The 24,714-nt window shown below is 43.5% G+C and overlaps 1 protein-coding gene across 1 annotated transcript in view; it reads right to left on the bottom strand.

The window, feature by feature from the left end:
* Positions 1-24,714, bottom strand: part of CUNH12orf75 (chromosome unknown C12orf75 homolog) — a 90,891-nt gene that overhangs the window by 62,181 nt on the left and 3,996 nt on the right. Inside the window, exon 2 of the mRNA XM_077472078.1 lies at positions 15,439-15,486. Within this exon, the coding sequence (XP_077328204.1) occupies positions 15,439-15,486 (48 nt within the window). The remainder of the gene's footprint in view (positions 1-15,438; positions 15,487-24,714) is intronic.

Genomic DNA, 24,714 nt, shown 5'->3' on the forward strand with positions numbered 1-24,714 from the left:
CAGCCAAAGCGTCATGGATTTTTAGAAGTTGCAAAAACAAAAAATGAAATGGAACAGGTTCCTCTGTGAGGAAGATAAAGCTCCTAAAAATCAGTACAATGTTAGCTCCAGTACACAGTGATGCATTACGGGAAATACAGTAAATCCTGTGCCAGTGATTGACACCCAAAGCTGCATTTGCCTGAACTGGATTGCATGGGTAGGAACACCCATGCAATCTGGTTTCACTGCGAACAAAAAAAATCTGCCTGCGCCTTATTCATGCGGATGCAGTTCAATTTGAGACATTCAAAATGAATGGGCTAAATGTGGTGCGATTTCTGTGCAAATGACATGCGATGTGACAGTGTGAACCCGTATTTAGGGTTGGTTTACACCTCCTGAACAGCAAGTCCCTGTTCACACTGGCATTAGAAACAGGCATTTGGGGCGAGTTTTTGCTGCTCACCGAATGCCTAGCAAAGCAGCCTTCTCAATTCTCTGCTCTCATTTAAAAAACATTTAGCGTTTGTGTCGCTTTGCAGCACATAAATAGATACATGTCGAGTCTGGGAGGGGATAAAGTTTTATTAACTCCTTCCACACAAGTTGTATAGTAATGCGCCATAAAGGCGCCTGTAGCATTTACAGAGCTTTTACCATGTTTTTATGGTGTGTTTACAGTGCTTTTCAAATATCAGTGAGGTACGAAAAAAAAAATCTCTCATAATTAAAAAAAAAAATCACTTGAAGGGCATCTTGGGTATGATTTTTAATGCACATTAAAGTGTTTCTAAAGGCAGAAGGTTTGCTGCTTTACTGAAATATATGCAGTAAAGTAAAAGACCTGCTACTTGCAGCTCCCCCCGCAGCCCCCCTAAATACATACCTGAGCCTGGTCTTGATCCAGCAATGTGCACAAGAGCCGAGGCTCTCCTGGTTCTCTCGCTCCAAACTGTCTCAGATACAGCAACAGGAGCCATTGGCTCCTGCTGCTGCCAATCTCAACCAGTGATGAGGTAGCCAGGGCCAAGCCCTGATCTGTGTGTCACTCAGAGTGAGGCTCGGGAGCAAGCATGCATGAGTGCCCCCATAATAACAGACTTGTTATGAGGGCACTCGGGGGGGGGGGGGGGTTGGAGCCAAGAGTACCAGTGGGGGACCTGAGAAAAGGAGGAGGAGAAGAGGAGGACCAAAGAAGCTCTGTGAAAACCACTGCACACAGCAGGTAAGTATAACGTTTGTTATTTTAAGAAAGAAAAAAAAAAACAAGGCTTTACTATCATTTTAAACTTGTGTTAAAGGTGGCAAAAATAAATGTTGATGCTATAGGGTATGTTGGTTAGCGTTAGTGTCAGAATGTAAGTGTGAATGTATGGCACAGAGCATAGGTTTATTTATTTTTTATACTTTATTGAAATGTCACAGTGTAACGTTTCATTCATTTCTATGCTGTAGTGAGTAGAAACACAAGGAGAAACAGAGCTGTGGGTGAGTTGCAATGTTGGACAGAAAAATGAAGAAGTTTTACATTTCTGGACTGCTCCTAACATTATGGGTTTTGTGGTCAAGCGTGAACAGGGCACATAGAAAATAATTGTTTTCTGTGTGCCCTTGCAGAGGCCTACATTTCCCTAGTGCTAAAAAAAACTTAGGTCTCAGCACAAGTGTGAACAAGCACTGAAGGCTAATTCCACCTTTCATATCATATTTATGATGCCATTCTACAGCCCCATCCTCAAACTGCCCCCTCTTATCTGAATTGCAGGTTTCTTCTCCTCCCAACATTCAATATATTTTTTTAACTTGGCAGATTCTGTGAATAGAAAAACTACAAGTCCCATTTTCCTACATCACCACAATCCACTAATTACTTCCTGGAGGAATAGTCTGCAGAATATTACCCTTTTTACAAAACATTTGCAAATAAATAAAGATTTATTTGCCGGTGGAAGGGTTTACTTCCACTTCAATAGAATTGGGTATGAATGGCAGTGTCTGAGCCCTTGTCCTAGTAACATAGGTTGAAAAAAAAATCTGTCGAGTTCAACCAATAATAGAAAACCTCCAAAAAATAGAACCCTTTACCAACAGTTATTTTGAAGAAAGACAAAAAAAAAAAAAAAACCCTTCTAAGGCCTCTTTCCAACGGCAGCACCAATTGGGTCCACCTGTCAGGATTTTTAAGCAGACCTGATCGTACCATCCATTGCCCTTTATGTGTTCATTGACACCTGCCGACATCTTACCCGATCCTGTCCGCTAAAAACATATGGATGGGGGATCCATTCCCCATCCGTCTGGCACAGTGATGGCGAACCTTGGCACCCCAGATGTTTTGGAACTACATTTGCCATGATGCTCCGCTACACTGCAGAGTGCATGAGCATCATGGGAAATGTAGTTCCAAAACATCTGGGGTGCCAAGGTTCGCCATCACTGGTCTGGCAGATCAGATCAGATGACCCAGCCCATTGTCAGCCCGGAAATGACTACTGAATCGGTTTGGGTGGCAAGTGGCAGGTCCAGCGATGGCAGTGTGTGAAAGCAGAAGTGGCAGAGACTATCAGGCTGACCTGAGCAAAGGAGCACACAGTGTCCAGACACCAGTCCTGAGAACACCTCCTCCTTGCTCTTTACCGCAAAGATCGAGGACATATGCTGTAGGAAGAAACACCAACAAGGAGCTGCAGTAATCCACACAGGTACAGTTAACATGAAAACGTACAGTAAACATGGAAACATACACCACAGGCTTGACCGGGAAAATGTCAGGGCTATGGTAGGGAGAGTGCAAGCATCACTGGAATAGGGCAGCAATGGGGTGGGTGGTGTGCTCCGCTCCTCCCAACATTGACATGGCAGGAACAGGCTGGTCCGTATGCCATGGATTAATGGTCATCACTCCTCAGGCCTCTCTGCAGGAGGCATTCTGGAGGTACTCCCTTAGTGCCTCCAGAGTGCCCCCCTTCATCCTCCAGGGTGCCCCTTACATCATCCAAGGTGCTTCTTACATTCTCCAGAGTGCCCCCCTTAGTGCAAAAGTGGCCCTTTACTTCCTCCAGAGTGGTACCCCCTTATATCTTCAGAGTGCCCATAGTACATTGGTACTAAGGGGACACTCTGGAGGAAGATGTAAGAGGGCACTCTGAAGGTATTAAGAAGCACTCTGAAAGAGGATGTAAGGGGCACTCTGGAGGATGTAAGGGGGCACTCTGAAAGATCTAAGTGGACTTTGTGGAGGTACTAAGTTAGTACCGCCAGAGTCCCCCATTAAATCCTCCAGAGTGCCCCCTTTCATCCTTCAATGTGTCCCCTTAGTACTACTCTGGAGGATGTAAGGGGGCACTCTGGAGGCACAGATGTAAGGGGGCACTCTGGAGGCACAGATGTAAGGGGGCACTCTGGAGGATGTAAAGGGGCTCTGATGTAAGTTGTCACTCTGGGGACACAGACTGATTTATAGGGGAAATGCTGAGGACTTTTATGTAAGGGAGGGCTCTGATGTGAATGTGGTGCTCATCCTGACTGCTGCAATCTATATGTTGTTTTGTTTGTTGCTTACTCCTGACCCTGCACTCTATACTGTACATTATGCTGTACATAGACATGACACTTCCTGATTCTCTTACTGAAGATGCCAACGGCTGCACCCAGGAGTCGATGGACAGGTCGGCTTTGAGTGAGGACATCACGGGCACCCTGGACAGGTCAGTGTCCTTATGTTAAAAGTCATCAGCTGCAGTATTTGTAGCTGCTGACTTTTTTTTTTTTTGTGGAACTTTAATGGCTGTGTTGACTTATTTTGAGGGGGCAGCAAATTTACACTGTTATACAAGCTGTATACTCACTACTTTACATTGTAGCAAAGTGTCATTTCTTCAGTGTTGTCACATGAAAAGATAGAATAAAATATTTACAAAAATGTGAGGGGTGTACTTACTTTTGTGAGATACTGCATATATAATGATTAGAGGTTCTAAGTAATTTTTGAGCAAAAAATACAGATTAGTTACTTGTAAACAAAAAAGTGTCAGAAAAGGCCTGTTCAAGTGATTAAAGAGGAAGTAAAGGCAATTTTATTTTTTTATTTTTTTTAAACGTACCCTGTAATAAGGCAAAGGCATAATGAGCTAGTATGCATAGCATACTAGCTCATTATGAATAACTTACCTGAGAACGAAGCCCCCGAAGCGGTCCTCCTTCTTCCTCTTCGCTGCTGCCATGTATCCCGGAGCGACTTCCGGGGTCTCACGGCTGTGATTCGCCGGAGCCGCGATGATGACACTCCCGCGCATGCGCACGGGACCCGACACTCACGGCATATCGCCGCGATCTGCGGCCTGCCAAGTGCGCCTGCGCGCCGCATGCGCCATAGACAGCGGTGGCTGTCTTCGGGTAAATATCTCCTAAACCGTGTAGGTTTAGGAGATATTTCTTGGACCTACAGATAAGCCTTAATCTAGGCTTACCTGTAGGTCAAAGTTGGTTGTAAGGGTTTCACGACGATGTACGTCGACAGAATGGCACGGGCAGGCATATTGGCGTACAGGTACGTCCAATCTTCAATGCCGCCCTGCCATCGGGAGCACGCCGCCGGCGGCGCGCTCCCGCGCTGGTCGGGACCCCCGTGAGTCCGGTCACGGGACCCGCGGACTCGATCACCGCGGGCATCCCCGCGATCGTCTCACGGGACGGCTGAAGGGAGGAAATGCCGTGTAAACAGCATTTCTCCATTCTGCCTAGCAACTAGTGACGCTGATCTCTGCTCCATGTGATTGGAGCAGAGATCAGTGTTCACTAAATGAAAGCCCAACCCCCCCACAGTTAGTAACTCACCCCTAGGAACACTTAACCCATACACTGCCACCCACTGGTTAACCCCTTCACTGCCAGTGTCATTTACATAGCAGTGATTACTGTATAAATGACAATGGTCCCAAAAATGTGTCAAAAATGTCCGATGGGTCCCCCACAATGTCGCAGTCACAATAAAAATCGCTGATCGCCGCCATTACTAGTAAAGAAAAAAAAATAATAAAAAATTATTAATAAAAATGCTATAAAACTATCCCTATTTTGTAAACGCTATAACTTTTGCGCAAACCAATCAATAATCGCTTATTGCGATTTTTTTTTACCAAAAATATGTAGAAGAATACGTATCGGGCTAAACTGAGGGGAAAAAAAGTTTTTTTTATATATTTTTGGGGGATATTTATTATAACAAAAAGTAAAAAATAATGCGTTTTTTTAAAAATTGTCGCTCTATTTTTGTTTATAGCGCAAAAAATTAAAACCGCAGGGGTGATCAAATACCACCAAAATAAAGCTCTATTTGTGGGAAAAAAAGGACGTGAATTTTGTTTGGGAGCCACGTCGCACGACCGCGCAATTGTCAGTTAAAGCGACGCAGTGCCGAATCGCAAAAAGTGGTCTGGTCTTTGACCAGCAAAATGGTCCGGTCTGTAAGTGGTTAAAGACCCCTGCACAACAAAGATGCCAGAAAGGAGGGAAAACTGAGCATGCGCAGATTTATGTCAGCTGAAAACTGTGCGGGGGGATTTGGATGACCATCCAAGTATTAATATCATGTATGTATACTGAGCTTTTATTTGGGGAAAAATTGGCATGTTAAACAGAACACAGAGGAACTGGCAAATGCAGACATTTCATCACTTAATCACTTATTAACCTTGGGGTCATTCCCTGTCTGTTTACTAGTTGACTTCAGTGGGGAAAGTTATGACAATTATTGATCCATTGATGACAATCTCATGAAAGGGTACAAAAATAAAAAAATAAATGACTTTTTTGCCTGCAGATGGGTAACGAATTAGGGTATGGGATTTTAAAGGGTGATCTCCCAAAAGTTATATTTACAGGTGGATCCCACTGAGCTCATTCACCCAGTTTTTTTTTTTTTTTTTTATGTGTGATCCAAGCAGCAAGTTCTCTCTGCATATTTTCCCCTCTTTCACTGAAATGTTAGGCTATGGCTACACAAGTGATTTTTAATCTCATAGATCAAAAAATCTCCTTGTGCATAAATCACTTTTGTGCATGCATGTTAACGTGTTGCATTAATGCAGCCTGTACATTTTGAATGGGCTTCCAATGAACAACAGAGAATTATAGAATATTTAACACAGCGCACCATAATGCACTGCATGTGCGTCGTAGTGTGCTGCAGCCATTACAGCTTATTATAGTTGAGTTTTATGGTGCTGCATTGCAACACACTTCACAAAGTGCTGTACATTTCAGTAACACAAAGCATGACTAGCTTCACAACTTTGCGTCTGCATTTTGCTATGTTTATTGTGCCGTTTTAAAGTGCATTTCAATGGGCTCTGCATTTTTTTTTGTTAAGTCAAATTAAGTAGAGGTTGTTAGGGGGTAGGGGCTTGTTTTCATGCACTAAAATCCATGTTACATGTGTTTTTCGTGTGCTGCCATTGAAGTCTACGGGCCCAAAAACATGCACTGATGCATCAAAAAACACACCTGTACATTTTTTTTCCCCAAATGCACAGCAGTGCAGCACATGTGTGCATGAGCCACATAGAAAAGAAATGCAATACGCTTGTTATGTACTAATGCACTAATCAAACGGGACCAAAGATGTGAATTTTACAGCAAATCATAGGTGTGAAGCCAGCCAGGGATTTTCAGTAGAATTATATATTCTCTGGTGATTGCACAATACTATAATTTAACTGTGTAGCGGACACTGTTAACTATTGATTTCTCTATAGACCTGAATGGGAGAAAGATTATTCGCTCAACAATCTCTCAGGGTTTGGGTAATTTTTCCTGCTCACATTTATCTTGTTTGATTAATTAATCTCCTAACAATCAGCTAGGAGCACAAAAGAGAGATTTTGCAACAGGAGATTTTTTTCAGTTTTAGGGGCATAAAAATTACAGCTCTTACAGTTGTACGGCCTGTTTTTATGCCCCTAAACATAGTCCTAGATTAGCATATGAGGCCATGCACATCAAGGCATTTAGATTAGTATTTAGAGTCATAAAAAATAAAAGAACCAAAATTGCTTTCAGAGAGGAGCTTAATTTACATGTGTATGTGTGTAAATGTCAGACGCCACATGACATTTTGTCTGTTAGTGGTAAAGTGACATTCGTTTTAGCAGTGCTTTGCCGTCTTTTTAGAGGCGCTTTTCAGCCGTTAGCGGAGTGCTTTTAACCCCCGCTAACAGCTGAATAAAGGGTTAAAAGCACCCGCAAAGCACCACTGCCGAGGTGCTTTGGTAGCACTGCCGATTGATTTCAATGAGCAGGGGCGCTTTAAGAGTGGTGTATACACCGCTTCTAAAGCGCCCCAAAGATACTTCTTCAAGGATTTTTTTTAACGTCCTGCCAAGCAGTGCCCCAGTGTAAAAGCATGCGGGCTTTCACACTGGGACTCCACATAGGGTTTTTTTCAGGTGCTTTACATGTGCTATTTTTAGCGCTAAAGCGCTGAAAAACGCCTCCAGTGTGTAAGGGGTCTTAATGTCCAAGACACGGCTTGACAAGTCCCAGGTGCCAGGTCAGCATGGCAACTAGAAATTGCGTCCTGGCGCCTGGGCTTTTGTCAGCCCATTCATTCACTGTTGCAGGAATGCACAATTTGTATTGCCCGATGCCCAGGACATGCAGTTCCTTGTTCTGGGCAGGTATTTTTTTCTACATTTGGCCTGGGTAAGCAGCAGGGCTCACTTGTGAGGTGGAAGCATTTGGGTGGTTTCGCTGCCACCCAATTACTTCCACACACGCAGATAATAGCACACACACACACACACACACACAACACCCCCCCCCCCTCCCCCGAATGTGCCCCTCACATTGTAGACTTTTTTTAATGTAAAAGCCATCTATGTATGGAAAACGTTGATTGCAATACAGGTTACATATCACCATGCACGTGCACAAACTGGCTCCTAACTAGCGGGTCCTATATTCAAAGCAAATTTGTCAAGCCCTGGTCCAAGAGTAGAAAGTATAACAGACGCTGAGGCTAATTTACTAAAGCCCATGTTATATGCTTTGCCATGGACTTCTATGGGGCCTCCCAATTCACTAAGCCTAGATTCACCCGTTTATGTCATTTTTTATGCTTTTTTCTGAATTTTTCAAGCATTCCCATTGAAGTCTATGGGACAAAAATGAACTATGTTGCATCAAAAGAAGCGCCATCTTTTTCTACAGTTGGAGATACACTAGTAGATTTTCAAATGCATGTTTATGCATATATTCGTACTAACATTCATATGAATCTTCTGTGTACATTTGATGACTTGAAGAATGTCATTCAACAGTACTTCCGAATTTTGTTTGCTTTTAATATTTCATTTTGGAATGAATGTAATTTACTGAAAGAAAACCACATACACTGGTATGTGGACATCCTGCTCCTGCTTTCTTGTCAATGCAGTCAAAAACCAAATGAGCATTCTTAGTACAAACAATTTCCTACTAAAGTTTACTAGTGTATGGCCAGCTTTAGTTTGAACAGAAGTGTATTGCATAGGTGTGAATAGGCCCCATAGACAATAGGATTCTTCTTGTCCTGCATGGTTGCAACAATTCGCACAGCTATAAACAGGGATTAAGGGCTCGTTCCCATCAGCTGGCTCAGAAATATAAGCTGTTTTTTCTGTGAGGGTTGGTGTCCGTTTTGTACAGGTAATGAACGTGGTGGTGCTTTGCATTTTTATAACACTGTTAACCTTTTTTTCCTTTTTTAAAATTTTTTTGAAATGTCACAAAGTGACATTTCATTCATTTCTTTGCACTGCAGCTTACAGCTGTATTAAACCCTAAGAGCCGGTTCACACAGGGGCGACTCAGATCCGACTTCAGGTCGCCCCTAGTCGCCTCAGGTCGGACAACATTTAAAAATCAATGTAAGTGAATGAGAGCCGTCTTAATGCACGCTACTGAAGTCGCTCCGACTTCAGAAAAGGTTCCTGTACTACTTCAATCCGACTTGTAGGCGACTGGTACCCATTGATTTCAATGGAGGTCGCCTCCAAGTTGGATCTCCGTCTATACGGAGGCGACTCTGACAGAATTATCAGCTCTCAAGAGGGAACTCCACTTGGGTTCCCCCTCCGAGAGGCCCTTAGGTCTGGTATGGATTCTAAGGGGAACCCCCTACGCCAAAAAAACGACGTGGGGTCCCCCCCCAGATCCATACCAGACCCTTATCCGAGCATGCTACCTGGCCAGCCAGGACAGGGGGAGGGGACGAGCGAGAGCCCCCCCCCCTCCTGAGCCGTACCAGGCCGCGTGCCCTCAACATGGGGGGTGCCTTGGGGAAGGGGGGCCGCGCAACCCCCCCACCTTAAAGCACCTTGTCCCCATGTTGATGAGGAGAAGGGCCTCTTCCCGACAACCCTAGCCGTTGGTTGTCGGGGTCTGCGGGCGGGGGGCTTATCGGATACCGGCCCCCCACCCTATGTGAATGAATATGGGGTACAATGTATACCCATTCACCTGTGAAAAAAATGTTAAAAAAAAAAAACACAAAACAGGGTTAAAATAGTTTATTGCACAGCTCCGGGGGTCTTCCGTCTTCGGGGGTCTTCTCGCCGGACTTTCTTCTTCGCCGCCGCCCTTTTCTTCCGACTTCGGGGGTCTTGTCCCCCCTCTTCGGTTCTTCTTGCCGGGCCACCGCTTCTTCTTCCAGCTCTTTTACTAGCGGTGGCCCGGTCTTCTGTTGCCGCCGCCGCTGCCGCCTTCCGTTCTTCTTCTGAAGATGTTGACTCGACGCTCTCTCCGGCCGCAATGCCAGGGACGCGGTGCACGGCGACTTATATAGGGACAAGGGGCGGGGTCACCGGTTGATGTCACATGGTGACCCCACCCCCTTACGATGTCACAGTCCCAGCATCCTCCGGAGGGGGAACCCACGCCAATTTTTTTATATACATTTGGTGTGGAGTTCCCCCTTTAGAGCTCATTCTCTGGTTGGCCACAGCAAAAGTCGCCTGGCCTGGGGCGACTTAAAGTCGTGTTGTAAATCGCCCCAGGTCATGTCTAAGTCATGTTCAAGTTGTCTCCAAGTTGCCTCACAAAGTCGTCCTGGAAGTCGTGTCGCCCCTGTGTGAACCGGCTCTAAAGCAAAGATTTATTACATGATTGCAGCTTACCAATTCTTAGTATTGGTTTTCTTTTTTAGGCTTTTTTTCCTTTATTACCATTTTGTGATCCAGCCAGTAAGTTTGTTGTTTTTCAACAGGACAAACTCTCCTGCAAATGTAGCAGTTAGAGTGCTGAGACAATCCATTATGCACTGATAGGGATGCTTACAATGATCAGCTTGTATTTATTCATGTGAAACCTTTAAGCCCCTATCTGGTGGGGTGGATTGTGTCCCAATCAGCAGGGGATCCATTGACACAGACAAAGCCCACTCTGCTCTATGGACACTGTCTGTTTACACCTGACTAACCTTGGATCTGATCCACCTAAACGGAAGAGTTTGGAGCTTGCTTTTTTTAGCGGACCAGATCTGACCCAGAAGTAAGTGGGTGTAAACAGACACAGGTCCATTTACACCTGCCTTTTCCATAGGAGTGAATGGACCATCTGATCAGGTCCGCCTGAAATGCTGACAGGCAGACCTGATTAGACCAGCCTTATGAAAGGGCCCTTATCCCAAAAGAAAAAAAAAACATGTTGCTGTAGCTGCTTGTGTAACTGCAATGGAAGCTGTAGTTTAGCTTGAATTTGTTAGGACTCTATCAAACTGCAGCACATGTATTTTTATATTGCAGCACTTTTTAAACGCACATGTGTTTTTAAAAAACGCATAGTGCATTTTGAGTTTCATGCAATGCAGAAGCCATAAATAGTTGGATGTCACGTTAACAACCAGCTATTCAATGGCCTTCGGTTAGTTGTTAAGGAGCCAGAACCTGATAGCATCCTTAACAGGCAGTGATAATGCCTCCCCCGTGGTCAGCATCCTCCAGCTGAGGAGGCAGAGAGATAGCAGGCAGAACAGCAGGGAGCATTGGCTCCCAGAATCTGAGGGGAGGAGGCAGAGAGGCACCTGGCGGAACAGCAGGGAGCATCAGCTCCCAAAATCTGAGGGTAGGAAGCAGAGAGATAGCTGGCGGAACAGCAGGGAGCATCCCCATTCAGAATCTGAGGGGGAGGAGGCAGAGAGACAGCTGGCGGAACAGCAGGGAGCATCAGCTCCCAGAATCTGAGGGGAGGAGGCAGAAAGACAGCTGGCGGAACAGCAGGGAGTATTGGCTCCCAGAATCTGAGGGGAGGAGGCAGAGAGACAGCTGGCAGAGCAGCAGAGAGCATCCCCGCCCCCAGAATCTGAGGGGAGGAGACAGAGACAGCCGGCGGAACAGCAGGGAACATCAGCTCCCAGAATCTGAGAGGAGGAGGCAGAGAGAAAGCTGGCAAAACAGCAGGGAGCATCGGCTCCAAGAATCTGAGGGGAGGAGGCAGAGAGACAGATGGTTGAACAGCAGGGAGCAGCGGCTCCCAGAATCTGAGGGGAGGAGGCAGAGAGGCAGCTGGCGGAACAGCAGGGAGCATCAGCTCCCAAAATCTGAGGGGAGGAGGCAGAGAGACAGCTGGCGGAACAGCAGGGAGCATCAGCTCCCAAAATCTGAGGGGAGGAGGCAGAGAGATAGCTGGTGGAACAGCAGGGAGCATCAGCTCCCACAATCTGAGGGGAGGAGGCAGAGAGATAGCTGGCGGAACAGCAGGGAGCATCAGCTCCCACAATCTGAGGGGAGGAGGCAGAGAGACAGCTGGCGGAACAGCAGGGAGCATCAGCTCCCACAATCTGAGGGGAGGAGGCAGAGAGGCAGTAGGCGGAACAGCAGGGAGCATCAGCTCCCAAAATCTGAGGGAGGAGGCAGAGAGACAGCTGGTGGAACAGCAGGGAGCATCAGCTCCCAAAATCTGAGGGGAGGAGGCAGAGAGACAGCTGGCGGAACAGCAGGGAGCATCACCTTCCAAAATCTGAGGGGAGGAGGCAGAGAGACAGCTGGCGGAGCGGCAGGGAGCATTGGCTCCCAGCATCGGAGGGGAGGAGGCAGAGAGACCGCTGACGGAACAGCAGGGAACATCAGCTCCCAGAATCTGAGGGGAGGAGGCAGAAAGACAGCTGGCGGAACAGCAGGGAGTATTGGCTCCCAGAATCTGAGGGGAGGAGGCAGAGAGACAGCTGGCAGAGCAGCAGAGAGCATCCCCGCCCCCAGAATCTGTGGGGAGGAGACAGAGAGACAGCCGGCGGAACAGCAGGGAACATCAGCTCCCAGAATCTGAGAGGAGGAGGCAGAGAGAAAGCCGGCGAAACAGCAGGGAACATCAGCTCCCAGAATCTGAGAGGAGGAGGCAGAGAGAAAGCTGGCGGAGCAGCAGGGAGCATTGGCTCCCAGCATCTGAGGGAGGAGGCAGAGAGACAGCTGGCGGAGCAGCAGGGAGCATTGGCTCCCAGCATCTGAGGGAGGAGGCAGAGAGACAGCTGGCGGAGCAGCAGGGAGCATTGGCTCCTAGCATCTGAAGGGAGGAGGCAGAGAGACCGCTGGTGGAGCAGCAAGGAGCATTGGCTCCCAGCATCTGAAGGGAGGAGGCAGAGAGACAGCTGGTGGAGCAGCAAGGAGCATTGGCTCCCAGCATCGGAGGGGAGGAGGCAGAGAGACCGCTGGCGGAACAGCAGGGAGCATCAGCTCCCAAAATCTGAGGGGAGGAGGCAGAAAGACAGCTGGCGGAACAGCAGGGAGCATTGGCTCCCAGAATCTGAGGGGAGGAGGCAGAGAGACATCCGGCAGAGCAGCAGGGAGCATCCCCGCCCAGAATCTGAGGGGGGGAGACAGAGAGACAGCCGGCAGAACAGCAGGGAACATCAGCTCCCAGAATCTGAGAGGAGGAGGCAGAGAGAAAGCTGGCAAAACAGCAGGGAGCATCGGCTCCCAGAATCTGAGGGGAGGAGGCAGAGAGAAAGCTGGCAAAACAGCAGGGAGCATCGGCTCCCAGAATCTGAGGAGAGGAGGCAGAGAGACAGATGGCGGAACAGCAGTGAGCATTGGCTCCCAGAATCTGTGAGGAGGAGGCAAAGATACAGGGGATGGAACAACAGACAGAATCTGAGGGGAGGAGGCAGGGGAAGGCCAGCACAAGCTACTGGTGAGCATCAATGGGACAGGAGGCTGTGCGAGGGAGGACACTGTTCACATCCCAGCTAATTGTTAAGGAAGTCAGCATGTGCCGACTCCTTAACAATCAGCTATTTACAGGTCGCTCCTTATCAACCAGTAAAAACGCACCAGAACACACCCTGGGTGCGTTTTTGGTGCTGTTTCCATTGCATTCAATGGATGGTGCATCTTTGTGGAAGCATGCAGGACTTTTCAAACCACAGCGCAAATGCAACACAGCAATGAAAAAAAGTCTCATAGGCTTTAAGGCAAATCATTTTTGATGCTCTTCTGACCCACTAGAAAGGTGTGTTCCAGTGCGGCAAAAGTACATCAGTGGGAAAGTGCTCTAAGTGTGTCTAAATCTGCTAGTACATCTAACACTCCCCTCCTCCAAACTGATAGTGACGCCGTCCAAAGGTGCCCCCCTGTGTACTTTTATCCAGAATAGTGTCTGTATAATACAGGAGGTGTGTTACTGGCCATATCACCAGATAAAAAGAGGCAAAAAAAAGCCTAGAGAAGAAAACGAATGCAGCCACCACATTTAGGGATTGCTAAACTGCAATATATGACATTTTTGGTTTTGGGTTTAATACTGCTTTAATCATAGAAACACACAGACAGGAGACTGAATTTTTACGCACATCTACACTCCAATGTAGTGTGCCCAGAGCCCATAGAAAGCAATTGTTTTCTATGTGCCCTTGTGAAAACATAGTATAATTGTGCCTTAAAGCTTGGGGGAAAAAATGGACATGCCAATTTTTGTCAAGACGTACTGTAGTGCAGATTTGGGAATATACATAATTTTTATTATTCAGAAGTTGGACATGTGATTCAAAGTATTGTAATGCATGCACTATAAAACAACAAGGCCCCGAAGGATTTGAAAATGTTCCCACAATAAATTGAAGATTCACTTCAAGTATCCAATGATGTGAAAAGAAAATCCATGTTTTTACTTCTTTCTTCTGCATATGATTGCGAAAGTGAATTTATTGTGGGAACATTCTCTACTCCAGTAGTAAAGCATTCTCGCTGTCCCCACAGACATCAGCAAACTTAGTTTATTATACCGTGTATATATATTATAATGTAATGATCTATAGCCCAGACATATACACTACTTTTCTTCTGCCAAAGTTGAACAGCATTGTCAGAACTGCTCACAGACAAGTCCAAAGTCTGTATTGTGTAATGAGCAGTAACAGAAAAGAAAGCAGATTATCCCGTCTGATTTAACCTGCTTTATTTTCCAAGCACCATACTGGGGCTTTCATCACAGTCAGCAATTTCAATGCAAGCAAGTAAACATAATGGGGGGTAGGGCAGGGCACAAATACAAGATCCATTTCTACACGTGTTATATGGGCCTATGCACATGGACCCATTTGGGCATAAACCGCAAGAATTCTGTATAACGCAGCGGGTGGTGTACGGTGCGGTCCAGTGGGAATCATCCCTCTGTACCGCACTGATTCCTTTTTTTTTTTTAAACAAACATTTCAGATATTACATAAAGTTCAACTGGCGGAGCACTACCCCTTTTCAGCACACTGTGTCCGCACACCACCGCAACGCAGTAATGTGATTCAGGCACACAGGAGACAAGGCATTCAGTGGGACTGCCCTGGAATGACCGCCCAGCACAGTCCCACCACATCTGGTGTGAATGGAGCCTTAGCGGGTGCAGTAGCAGATACCAGCTTAAGACTGGTGACTCCACAAATAAAGTATACATCGCCAGCACACGTTGGATCATCAACATTAACATCCAACTGCTTATTTAAGAGGATCACAGTGGTAAGGTGCAATGATTCAGGACCATACAGGATTCTTTGGTCACCCGTACCTATAATTGTGTATCTACTCACCTGTGACTCCTGGGCATGGAAATACAGTGAATTCTTGCAGTGTACACCTAAATGCATCCATGTGCACAAGCCTATGAAACAACAACAAGTATAACAGGTCTCCAAAATATTTTAGGCTGTATTCACACCTGAGTGTATGTAGCGTCTTTCTTCGCACGTTTTTATGCGCGATTTTAGCACAGTTTTATGCTGGTTTTTATACGGCACTTTTGAGCTTTGGCGCTCTTTTATTAGCCAAAAGAGAAAACTATCATCTGTTGCATCATTTATTACTAGGTTTTTCAACTTTTTTAGCTTTCCCATCAGGTTTTATTTCTCTTTTTATTTTTATTATTCATTTATTTATTTTTTGTTAAAGGGGTTGTACCCTCGTTTTTTTTTTTAAATATCAAACATGTCATACTTACCTCCACTGTGCAGTTCATTTTGCTCAGAGTGGCCCCGATCCTCGACTTCTGTAATACATCAATTATTTATATTATTTTTGTTTTGGTTGGATCAGGGTGTTTATTTATTATTCATTTATTTAATATATTTTTTAAACTTAATATTTTGTTAAGGTTAGGGGTTAATTATTATTTACTATTACATATTATTTATACTATTTATTTATGATGATTGTTAGTTATTTATGTACTTATTTAACATTTTATTCATATAACATTTACTTTATTTGAGCAGAAAATCAAGCAAAAATGTGCAACAAAATGCACAAAATCACACAAATCGTGCATTTCCATTCATTTCTATGGCAATAAAAATGTGCAAACCTGCCCAAATTGAGCTACAAAAAAAGACCAGAACTATTTTGAGCTTCAGGCGACTTAGCATGGAGATGTGAACCAACTCCCTAGAGAAATTTTTTTTTCTCCTCTAGCGTTTGAGCTTTGAACTTTAACCACTTCTCCCCAGTACAATGTCATATGACGTTGCGGGCTTTGAGTGGTGATATCTGAATGATGCCTGCAGTTACAGGCATCATTCAGATATCTTCTTTTAGAGCCGGTGATTCCCTTCACAGTAAGAACAATCAAAGCGGCTTTTCAGCCTCTTCATAGTTCTTACAGGTGGCAGGAGGGGACAACCCCCCTTCCACTGCCACCCGTTATTTCTCCTGGCTCACCCGTGCGATCCACCAGTCAGAGAAGGAATTCAACCAGTCTGGAAGGTTACCATAGAGATTTACGGTGGGCCAGATGCTCCCCAAAGTCTCTATGATCTTTTGGAGACCAGGCGCGATGTTATGACGTCACGTCCAGCCTCTGCATTTGAAAAATGCCCCCGCCTCAGCTCCTTTTTTTTTTTCTTTTTTTTATTTCAGGCTTCCCAGCCTAGAAGCAAGATCTGGGGTCTTATAGACCTCAGATCTCACTGTAAAGAGGACCTGTCATGCCCTATTCTTATTACAAGGGATGTTTACATTCCTTGTAATAGGAATAAAAGTAATATAAAAAAGTAAAAAGAAAACGAAATAATAGAAAAAAATATGTAAACAGTGTTCAAAATACACATGTGAGGTATCACTGCGAACGAGAGCGATAATTATAGCGCTAAACCTCCTCTGTAACTCTAAACAGATAACCTTTAAGTTTTAAAGCATCACCTATGGGGATTTTTAAGTACGGAAGTTTGGTGCCATTCCACGAATGTGCGCAATTGTAAATCGTGACATGTTAGGTATCTATTTACTTGGCATATCATCATCTTTCACATTATGCAAAAAAATTGGGCTAACTTGGGACATACTAAACTACATATTGGGATGATTGAATTATTGGCTGCAATACTCAGAACTCTCACTTGATGTCAGTGTACATTATACACACATATATAGGTAATGGCTCTGTTTGTCAAAATAAGTTATTATTTCCTGCAGTGCTTGATACAATGTTGCAAGAAGCAGTTGCTAATGTTTAACTTCACTTGCTGATGTATATGCACCTGTACAAGAGGATCATAGTAAATTATACAGAAGTAATGGGAAATTACATTTGACCTGTTTTTGATGGAAATATGGGTAGAATTATTCATGGGAGGAATATCATGTTAACATCTAACAATGAACATATTTAACCTATTTCTGATAAGAATATGCATATCATTATTTTTCTACATGGGGATTATGGGTGGAATATTGTATTTAAACACACCTAGGAACATGTTAAACCCCTTTCTGATAAGAATATGTATATAACAATTTCTCTACATGGGGATTATGGGTGGAATATTGTAGTTAAAGCGGAGGTCCACCCTAAAGTGGACCTTCCGCTCATTGGAATCCTCCCCCCCCTCCGGCGCCACAATTGGCACCTTTCAGGGGGGAGGGGGGTGCATGTACCTGTACAGTGCAGGCATCTGCACCCACTTCCGGCGTAGATTCTGCAGAAGGTACGCCCCTTTCCGTAGAATCTACGCCCCTTTCCGAAAGTCCCCCGCTGCCTGCTGGGAAACACATGGATCCCAGAGACAGCGGGGACCATCCTTATTGCGCAGCGCGACTCGCGTATGCGCAGTAGGGAACCGGGAAATGAAGCCGAAAGGCTCCACTTCCTGATTCCCATACCCAAGATGGCGGCGGCAGCACCCGAGAGACAATCGAGATCGGCTTCGGATGCCAACATCGCGGGCGCGCTGGGCGGGTAAGTGTCATTATTTTAAAAGTCTTTTAAAAGGCTTTTAAAAAAAAAAAAAATGGCGGAACTCCCGGCGGACTCCCGCTTTAAACACACCTAGGAACATGTTAAACCCATTTCTGATAAGAATATACATAGAACTATTTTTCTACATGGGGATTATGGGTGGAATATTGTAGTTAAACATACATAGGAACATATTTGACCCATCTCTGATAAGAATATGTGTATAATTATTTTTGTGAAAAAGGAGAGAAAGGGGCGCCTTTGATTTGCGCCAAATACTTGTCTTATGTCTATAATTATTTTTGTACAAGGGGATTATGGGTGGAATATTGTAGTGACATACCTAGGAACATATGTAACCTATTTCTTTTTAGAATTTGCATATCATTATTTTTCTACATGGGATTATGGGTGGAATATTGTAGTTAAACATACCTAGAAACATGAGATAAAAGAGAGGAAAAAGCCGCGCTTATCAGATAGAAAAAACTAAGAAAAAGCAGCAACCCAAATGTTATACTACATTTGGCATAGAGAGAAAAGGAGTGGGTTGCGCTAAAAAAAAATATAAATAAATAATAAATTTGACTAAATAACACAAAAAATACACCTATGTGAAAAAAACTCCAGTAGCTTTAAAGTGGTGTTGCCACCAAAAAATAAAAACTGCTTAAAATTCGTAAAAAAAATAAAAAAAAAATAATTGTCAAAAAAAAAAAATTTTTACTCACCTCTAAATACCGGTTGCTAGGGGGTCCCTCGTAATCTGCCTTCCTCATTGCCCGGGCTGGTGACATCACTTCCCCTCACGCCGCACATTCACCTGGGACCTGTCATGTGTCCCAGGTGACTGTACGGCGTATCACGGCGCCCTGCGCCGCTCGCGCATGCGCAGTGGGTGCCCGGCTGTGAAGCCACAGCCGGGTGCCCACAGTATGCATGACGGCACCGCGAGCGGAGCGGGGAGCGAGGGGGGGGCTTCGTTCCCCCGCATCGCTGGACCCTGGGGCAGGTAAGTGTCCGATTATTAAAAGCCAGCAGCTGCAGTATTTGTAGCTGCTGACTTTTAATTTTTTTTTTAGGGGGTACCCCACTTTAACTTAATAGTTTGTCGATCCTATGCGGAGAAGTTTTCAGTGCAAGGAAATTTCAAATATATATCAATGTTGTCAATCAAGATACCAAAAAAAATTAATAAATTGTCCTAATATGATATGAACATTCAAAAGAAAAGCAAAATATGACAGCCAATAACGAATTGCCTTAAAACATAAATATAACCTCAATATATCTTTTGTACATAGATTCATTTTCTATACTCTTGCCTATTCTATTTGAACCCGTATGTACCATTTTCAGGGGTCATGCATGGCCCTATGGTTCACATATATTTAAGCCCAAGAGTATAGTGTGGCACTGTTTCCGGCTGATCATTGTGATGTAACAACGGAAGTAGTACAGCTCTACTCTAATTCCACTTTGGCTATACACTAAATATAATAGTCACTTTACGTTCTGACCTTTGGAATGTGATTACACATGCGGTCAAATTCATTTAGTGGGTTTACCTAAATTTTTATGTATTTTAAGGGCCATGCACTGCTCTAAGGTCTGCATCTATTTGGTTTATCGTTGCAGTGAGATACTGCTATCGGGACTTCATAATAGATGTAATACATTTGTGTTCCCAATTTACTATTGTTATATATTATTAGATGCAATAGTTGGTTTATATGAGCTGTACATCTATGGTTTGACCTTCGGAACCGAGTGGATCATGCATGTAGGTAATCCATTAAGATAGTTTATCAGATCTAACTAATTACATATGGAGCCCTTACAAGGTTCCTTGAATGTATTATATGAGTTTTTCAATGTGACCGTATAGATAATTAGACTACATCGTTTTTTATAATTTTTATAATTTTTTTATAATTTTTCTTCTTTTTTCATCATATATATGCTTCCTGTTTGGTTGCATAGTCTTTTCAATCTATTTTTGTTAAATTTATCTATTCAATATGATGGCCGTTTTTGGCAGTACTAGTCAATGCTATTTTCCCAAAACCAAGATGGCGTTTTCTGTCTTAGTTCCGGGGTCAAACCGAGGCTTGGTTTATTGTCTATATTATTTAAGCGGTGCGTCAGGACGCCGCCCATACCCCGTGACCACGTCCCATAGTGACGAAACGCGTAGGGAGGAGGAGCGACGTCCTGACGCCACCAGCTCGCGTTGTTTGTTTGCGGATGTATTGGGCGCGAATCGAGACCGGCCGGCTCGGATTTGCATAACGATCGTTTTAAACATTATTTCTGTAAGTGCGCATTTGTCTCTTACGTTCGATTAAAAATTTTACTTGGGTTTTACACTATTGTGAGTCTTATTACCTTCTATGTAAATCGGTGAGAGGGAGTGTTATTGGAGGCGAACGGGTTCCAGAGTTCCTTTGCATCCATTTGTGAAAACCCTGGACTGGGGGAATCAGTCATCCGCTCTGCATGGTTCTCTGTAATAAGGAACCATACACCTTCGGTAAGCGGCAGTAATATCTGTGGTGGAGGTTTGCACGCTTCACGTTCGTTTTGGATATTTGTGCTGTCACCATATCACTGTGGAATACTTTGGAAATTAATAATTTTCATGGACTTTATGAACACTTTAATATTCAATGTTATGATTTTTTTCACATATATTGAGGTTATATTTATGTTTTAAGGCAATTCGTTATTGGTTGTCATATTTTGCTTTTCTTTTGAATGTTCATATCATATTAGGACAATTTATTAATTTTTTTTGGTATCTTGATTGACAAATTTCCTTGCACTGAAAACTTCTCCGCATAGGATCGACAAACTATTAAGTTAAAGCTACTGGAGTTTTTTTCACATAGGTGTATTTTTTGTGTTATTTAGTCAAATTTATTATTTATTTATATTTTTTTTAGCGCAACCCACTCCTTTTCTCTCTATACCTAGAAACATATTTAACCTTTTTCTGAAATTTCTAAAAGTAATATGGGTATAAATATTGTTCTACATGGGGATTTTGGGTGGAATATCAAAGCTACACATCCTATGTAATACATTTGACCTGTTTCTCATAGGAATATGGGTATAGTTGTTTTTTTAGGAGGATTATGGGTGGAATATCATGTTTACACCTAACAATGAACATATTTAACCTATTTCTGATAAGAATACACATTTTTTTTCTTCATGGGTGCAATGTTATGGTTAAACATATCTAGGAATATAGTTAACCAATTTCTGATAAGAATATGGGTATAATTGTTTTTCTACAAGGAGATTATGGGGAGAATATCATGATTACACAATTTTTGATTGTCCCTCTTTACAATTGAAAATAATTTTTACCAGGATGAAAAATATGAAGGGTTGAGGTTTATTAGGTAGAGGTGCTTTTAGGAATATCTGGGGATTTTGAAAACAAAAGGGGTTTTATGGCGACCTAAACTTTACATTTTTTATTTTTTATTTTTTGCTAGAAAGTTCCGGTTGGGTTCACATTGTTGCGAATTGGATGTGGGATTCCCTACATCTAATTCACATAGCAACAGACTGTAACTGGCTCACTATGGAGCCGGTTCACATATCTCCGGAGCGAATTGCAGTGGGGTCCTGTGCATCTCCTGATCCATTTCAGGTCTGAATTCAGCAAAAAATTTGGGCTGAAATCGAACCTGAAGCAGTGAATGGGGATGCATCGGAGCCTTGCTGTGAGCTGCTGTGGTGTGCAGCGTGAACCCGGCCTCAAACATTATATTTTTTTTTTAAAGCAGAGGCACTAGTGATTCAATTGCTGGGTTTTTTATTTCACATGGTATTTTTGCACAGCAGTTTTTCAAACACAATTTTTTGGGAACAAATATACTTTTTTAATTTTAAATTAAAAAAACACAATATATAACCATAGTTTTGCTAAAATATAAAAGACAATGTTACGCAGAGTAAATAGATACCAAACATGTCATGCTTTAAAATTGGGTATGCCGGTGCGACGGCAGCAAGCGGCGTAAATATTATTAACCATAGGGAGCACTTTAAAAGCCTTTACAGGTTACCACTTTAGATTTACACAGGAGATCAGGTGCTAGAATTGCTGTCTGTGATCTGACATTCGTAATGATACCTCAGATGTGTGAGTTGATTGTTGCTTGCGTGTGTGCAGCACCGACGCGTGCATTTGCCTTTGCGGTTGAGCATGTGGGATGGGGGTGCTTTCAATTTCTTTTTGCACTATTTCATTTTCTTTTACACTGCCACTTTAAATTCAATTACATTTTTTTATCACCTTTATTGCTGTGCTAGCTGGTTGATCGAGTGTCAGGACATCAGGACAGCCCGCTGAAGGCAGTAAAAGTGATCAAGTGGCTAGTTAGCTGCTTGGATTGTTTTATAAGAGAGGCGACTGTCGGCTCTAAACCTTGCTGCTTGCAGGGCTAAATGTAAAAAAAAAAAAAGAAAAGAAAAGAAAAAAATCTTGCCTGGCGCCCAGAACTGCATGTCCTGGATATCGGGTGATAGGAATTGAACTTCCCTGCAAAAAACACATTTGCCTGGATTTTGATAAGAATATAGTCACAATTACTTTTATATATGAGGGAAATCTCATGCTTAAAGGGGTTGTAAACCCTCAAGGTTTTTCACCTTAATGCATTCTATACATTAAGGTGAAAAACCTTCTGTGATGCAGCAGCCTCACAGAGCCCCCTTGTTACTTACCTTAACCCGGTCTTTCCAGCAACTGGGATGAGCACACCAGCTCCAGCCAGTGTCTTGGCTCCTGCTGTGTCAATGGACACAGCAGCAGGACACAGGAGCACAAGTGCACTGAGGGAGAGTAGCTCTCCAACGGGGCACTCGAGAAGAGGAGGAGCCAGGAGCACTGCTGAGGGACCCAGAAGAGGAGGATCGGGGGCCACTCTGTGTGAAACCAACTGCATAGAGGAGGTAAGTATGACATGTTTTTTTTTTTTTGTCTAATGCAGGTATTTTCTTCCACTCCCGGTGATAGATTGCCACCGAATCCACGGACATCTATGCCATGTCCGGCTCCTCCTCCATCCCCTGTGGTCTTCTATCAGACACACAGTTCCTAGAAGACAACAGGGACCAGTCAGGATGTGAAGCGCAACTTGCACATGCGCAGTAGGGAACTAGGCTGTGAAGCCGCAAGGCTTCACTTCCTGATACCCTTATTGAAGATGCCAGCACCTGCACCCAGGAGCCGAGGGACAGGTCAGCTTCGGGTGAGGACATCGCTGGTGCCCTGGACAGGTTAGTGTCCTTATTTAAAAAGTTTGTAGCTGCTGACTTTTATTTATTTTTTTCTACGGAACTCCGCTTTAACAACAAACATATTTATTCTATTTCTGAAACAAATATGCACATAATTATTGGTTCACGTTGGTATTATGGGTAGAATATCATGGTTACACATTCCAAGTAACATTATTAAACAGTTTCTGATAAGAATATTGGAATAATTATTTTTATACATTGTTATGTATTATGGGGGGAATGCCATGGTTATGCTTATCACGGAACATATTCAACCCGTATCTGAAAAGATTTTTTTTTTTTACATGGGGAGGATTATGGATGGAATATTATGGTTACACTTGACAAGAGACATATTTAACATGTTCTTGATAAGAGAATGGATCAGAAATAGGTTACATATGTTCCTATGTTTGCTTAACTGTAATTTTCCACCCATAATTCGCATGTAGAAAAACAATTATATGCATATTCTTATCAAAAATAGGTTAAATATGTTCCTAGGTATGTTTAACTATGACATTCCTCCCATAATCCCCTTGTAGAAAAATAATTATATGCATATTCTTAGCAGAAACAGGTTAAATATGTTCCTTATTAGGTGTAAACATTAAATTCCACCCATAACCCCATGTAGAAAAATAATTATATGCATATTGTTATCAAAAATGGGTTAAATATGTTCTTATGTATGTTTAACTGTAATATTCCACCTGTAATCCACATGTAGAAAAATAATGATATGCATATTCCTATGAAAAATGGGTTAAATATGTTCCTATGTATGTTTAACTGTAATATTCCACCTTTAATCCCCCATGTAGAAAAATAATTCATCCCCCCCACCAAAAAATGAAAAGTCAGCAGCTACAGGGAGGGGAGAGACATACCCCCTTCACACAGCACACAGGAACAGAGCTGAGGCTGTCAATCACAGGCTGTGTGCTGGAGATCCCTCCCCTGTCACCATTTATCTGTCATAAAAAAAAAATAACCAGAAGTGATTCATGCTGATATCAGAGGAACGAGGCAGCAGACAGAAATGACACTTAGTTCTCTTGATTGAAACAAAAAACAAACCATCGAGGGATATACTTTGTTCATGTTTCATGTCTGAGGTTTACAACCCCTTCAAGCAAGCCGTACATTATACAATTTTCTTTCCTTTAACCACGGGTTGAAGGGAAGAAAATTGCTTAATTTCCAGTCAGTGTTGATGTAGGAATCCCTTCCACTGCGTTATTGTGCTCTGACTGTGGGAGGTTTCCTTACCATCAGAATAAAATAATCACTGTCAGCAGCTATAGCAGTAAGTAGCGATCGCAGGAAAAAAAAAATGGATTGACTTCAGTGCAACCAGCCTGCCCAAAGATGGATCGAAATTTGGATGATTCTTTGTGAACTGTCCATGTCCAGCCCAACTCATGCAGCTGAGGGCTCTGTCCCACTCTTGAAGCAGACAGTTTGGGGATGGATTTACTAAAACTGGAGAGTGCAAAATCTGTTGCAGCTGTACATGGTAGCCAATCAGCTTCTAAGGTCAGCCATACATGGTGCAAATTTCTTTCCTGCAATCAAAGGTTCCCCCATCAACACAGGCAGTGCTGGCAAGAGAATCCCTCCTGCCAAGCCATTGTCTGCACCCAGCGGGGTCGGAGCAGGAAGCTGTCCCAGCTGGGAGAAGAGTGTGATTATCACTAACGGCTATAGCATCACTAGTAATAATCGCAAGTGAATCCAGCA

The sequence above is a fragment of the Lithobates pipiens genome, unplaced genomic scaffold (assembly GCF_037356315.1).
Source record: "Lithobates pipiens isolate NorthernLeopardFrog02 unplaced genomic scaffold, aLitPip1_a1.2 Scaffold_8, whole genome shotgun sequence".
In the NCBI taxonomy this organism is placed as follows: Eukaryota; Metazoa; Chordata; class Amphibia; order Anura; family Ranidae; genus Lithobates; species Lithobates pipiens.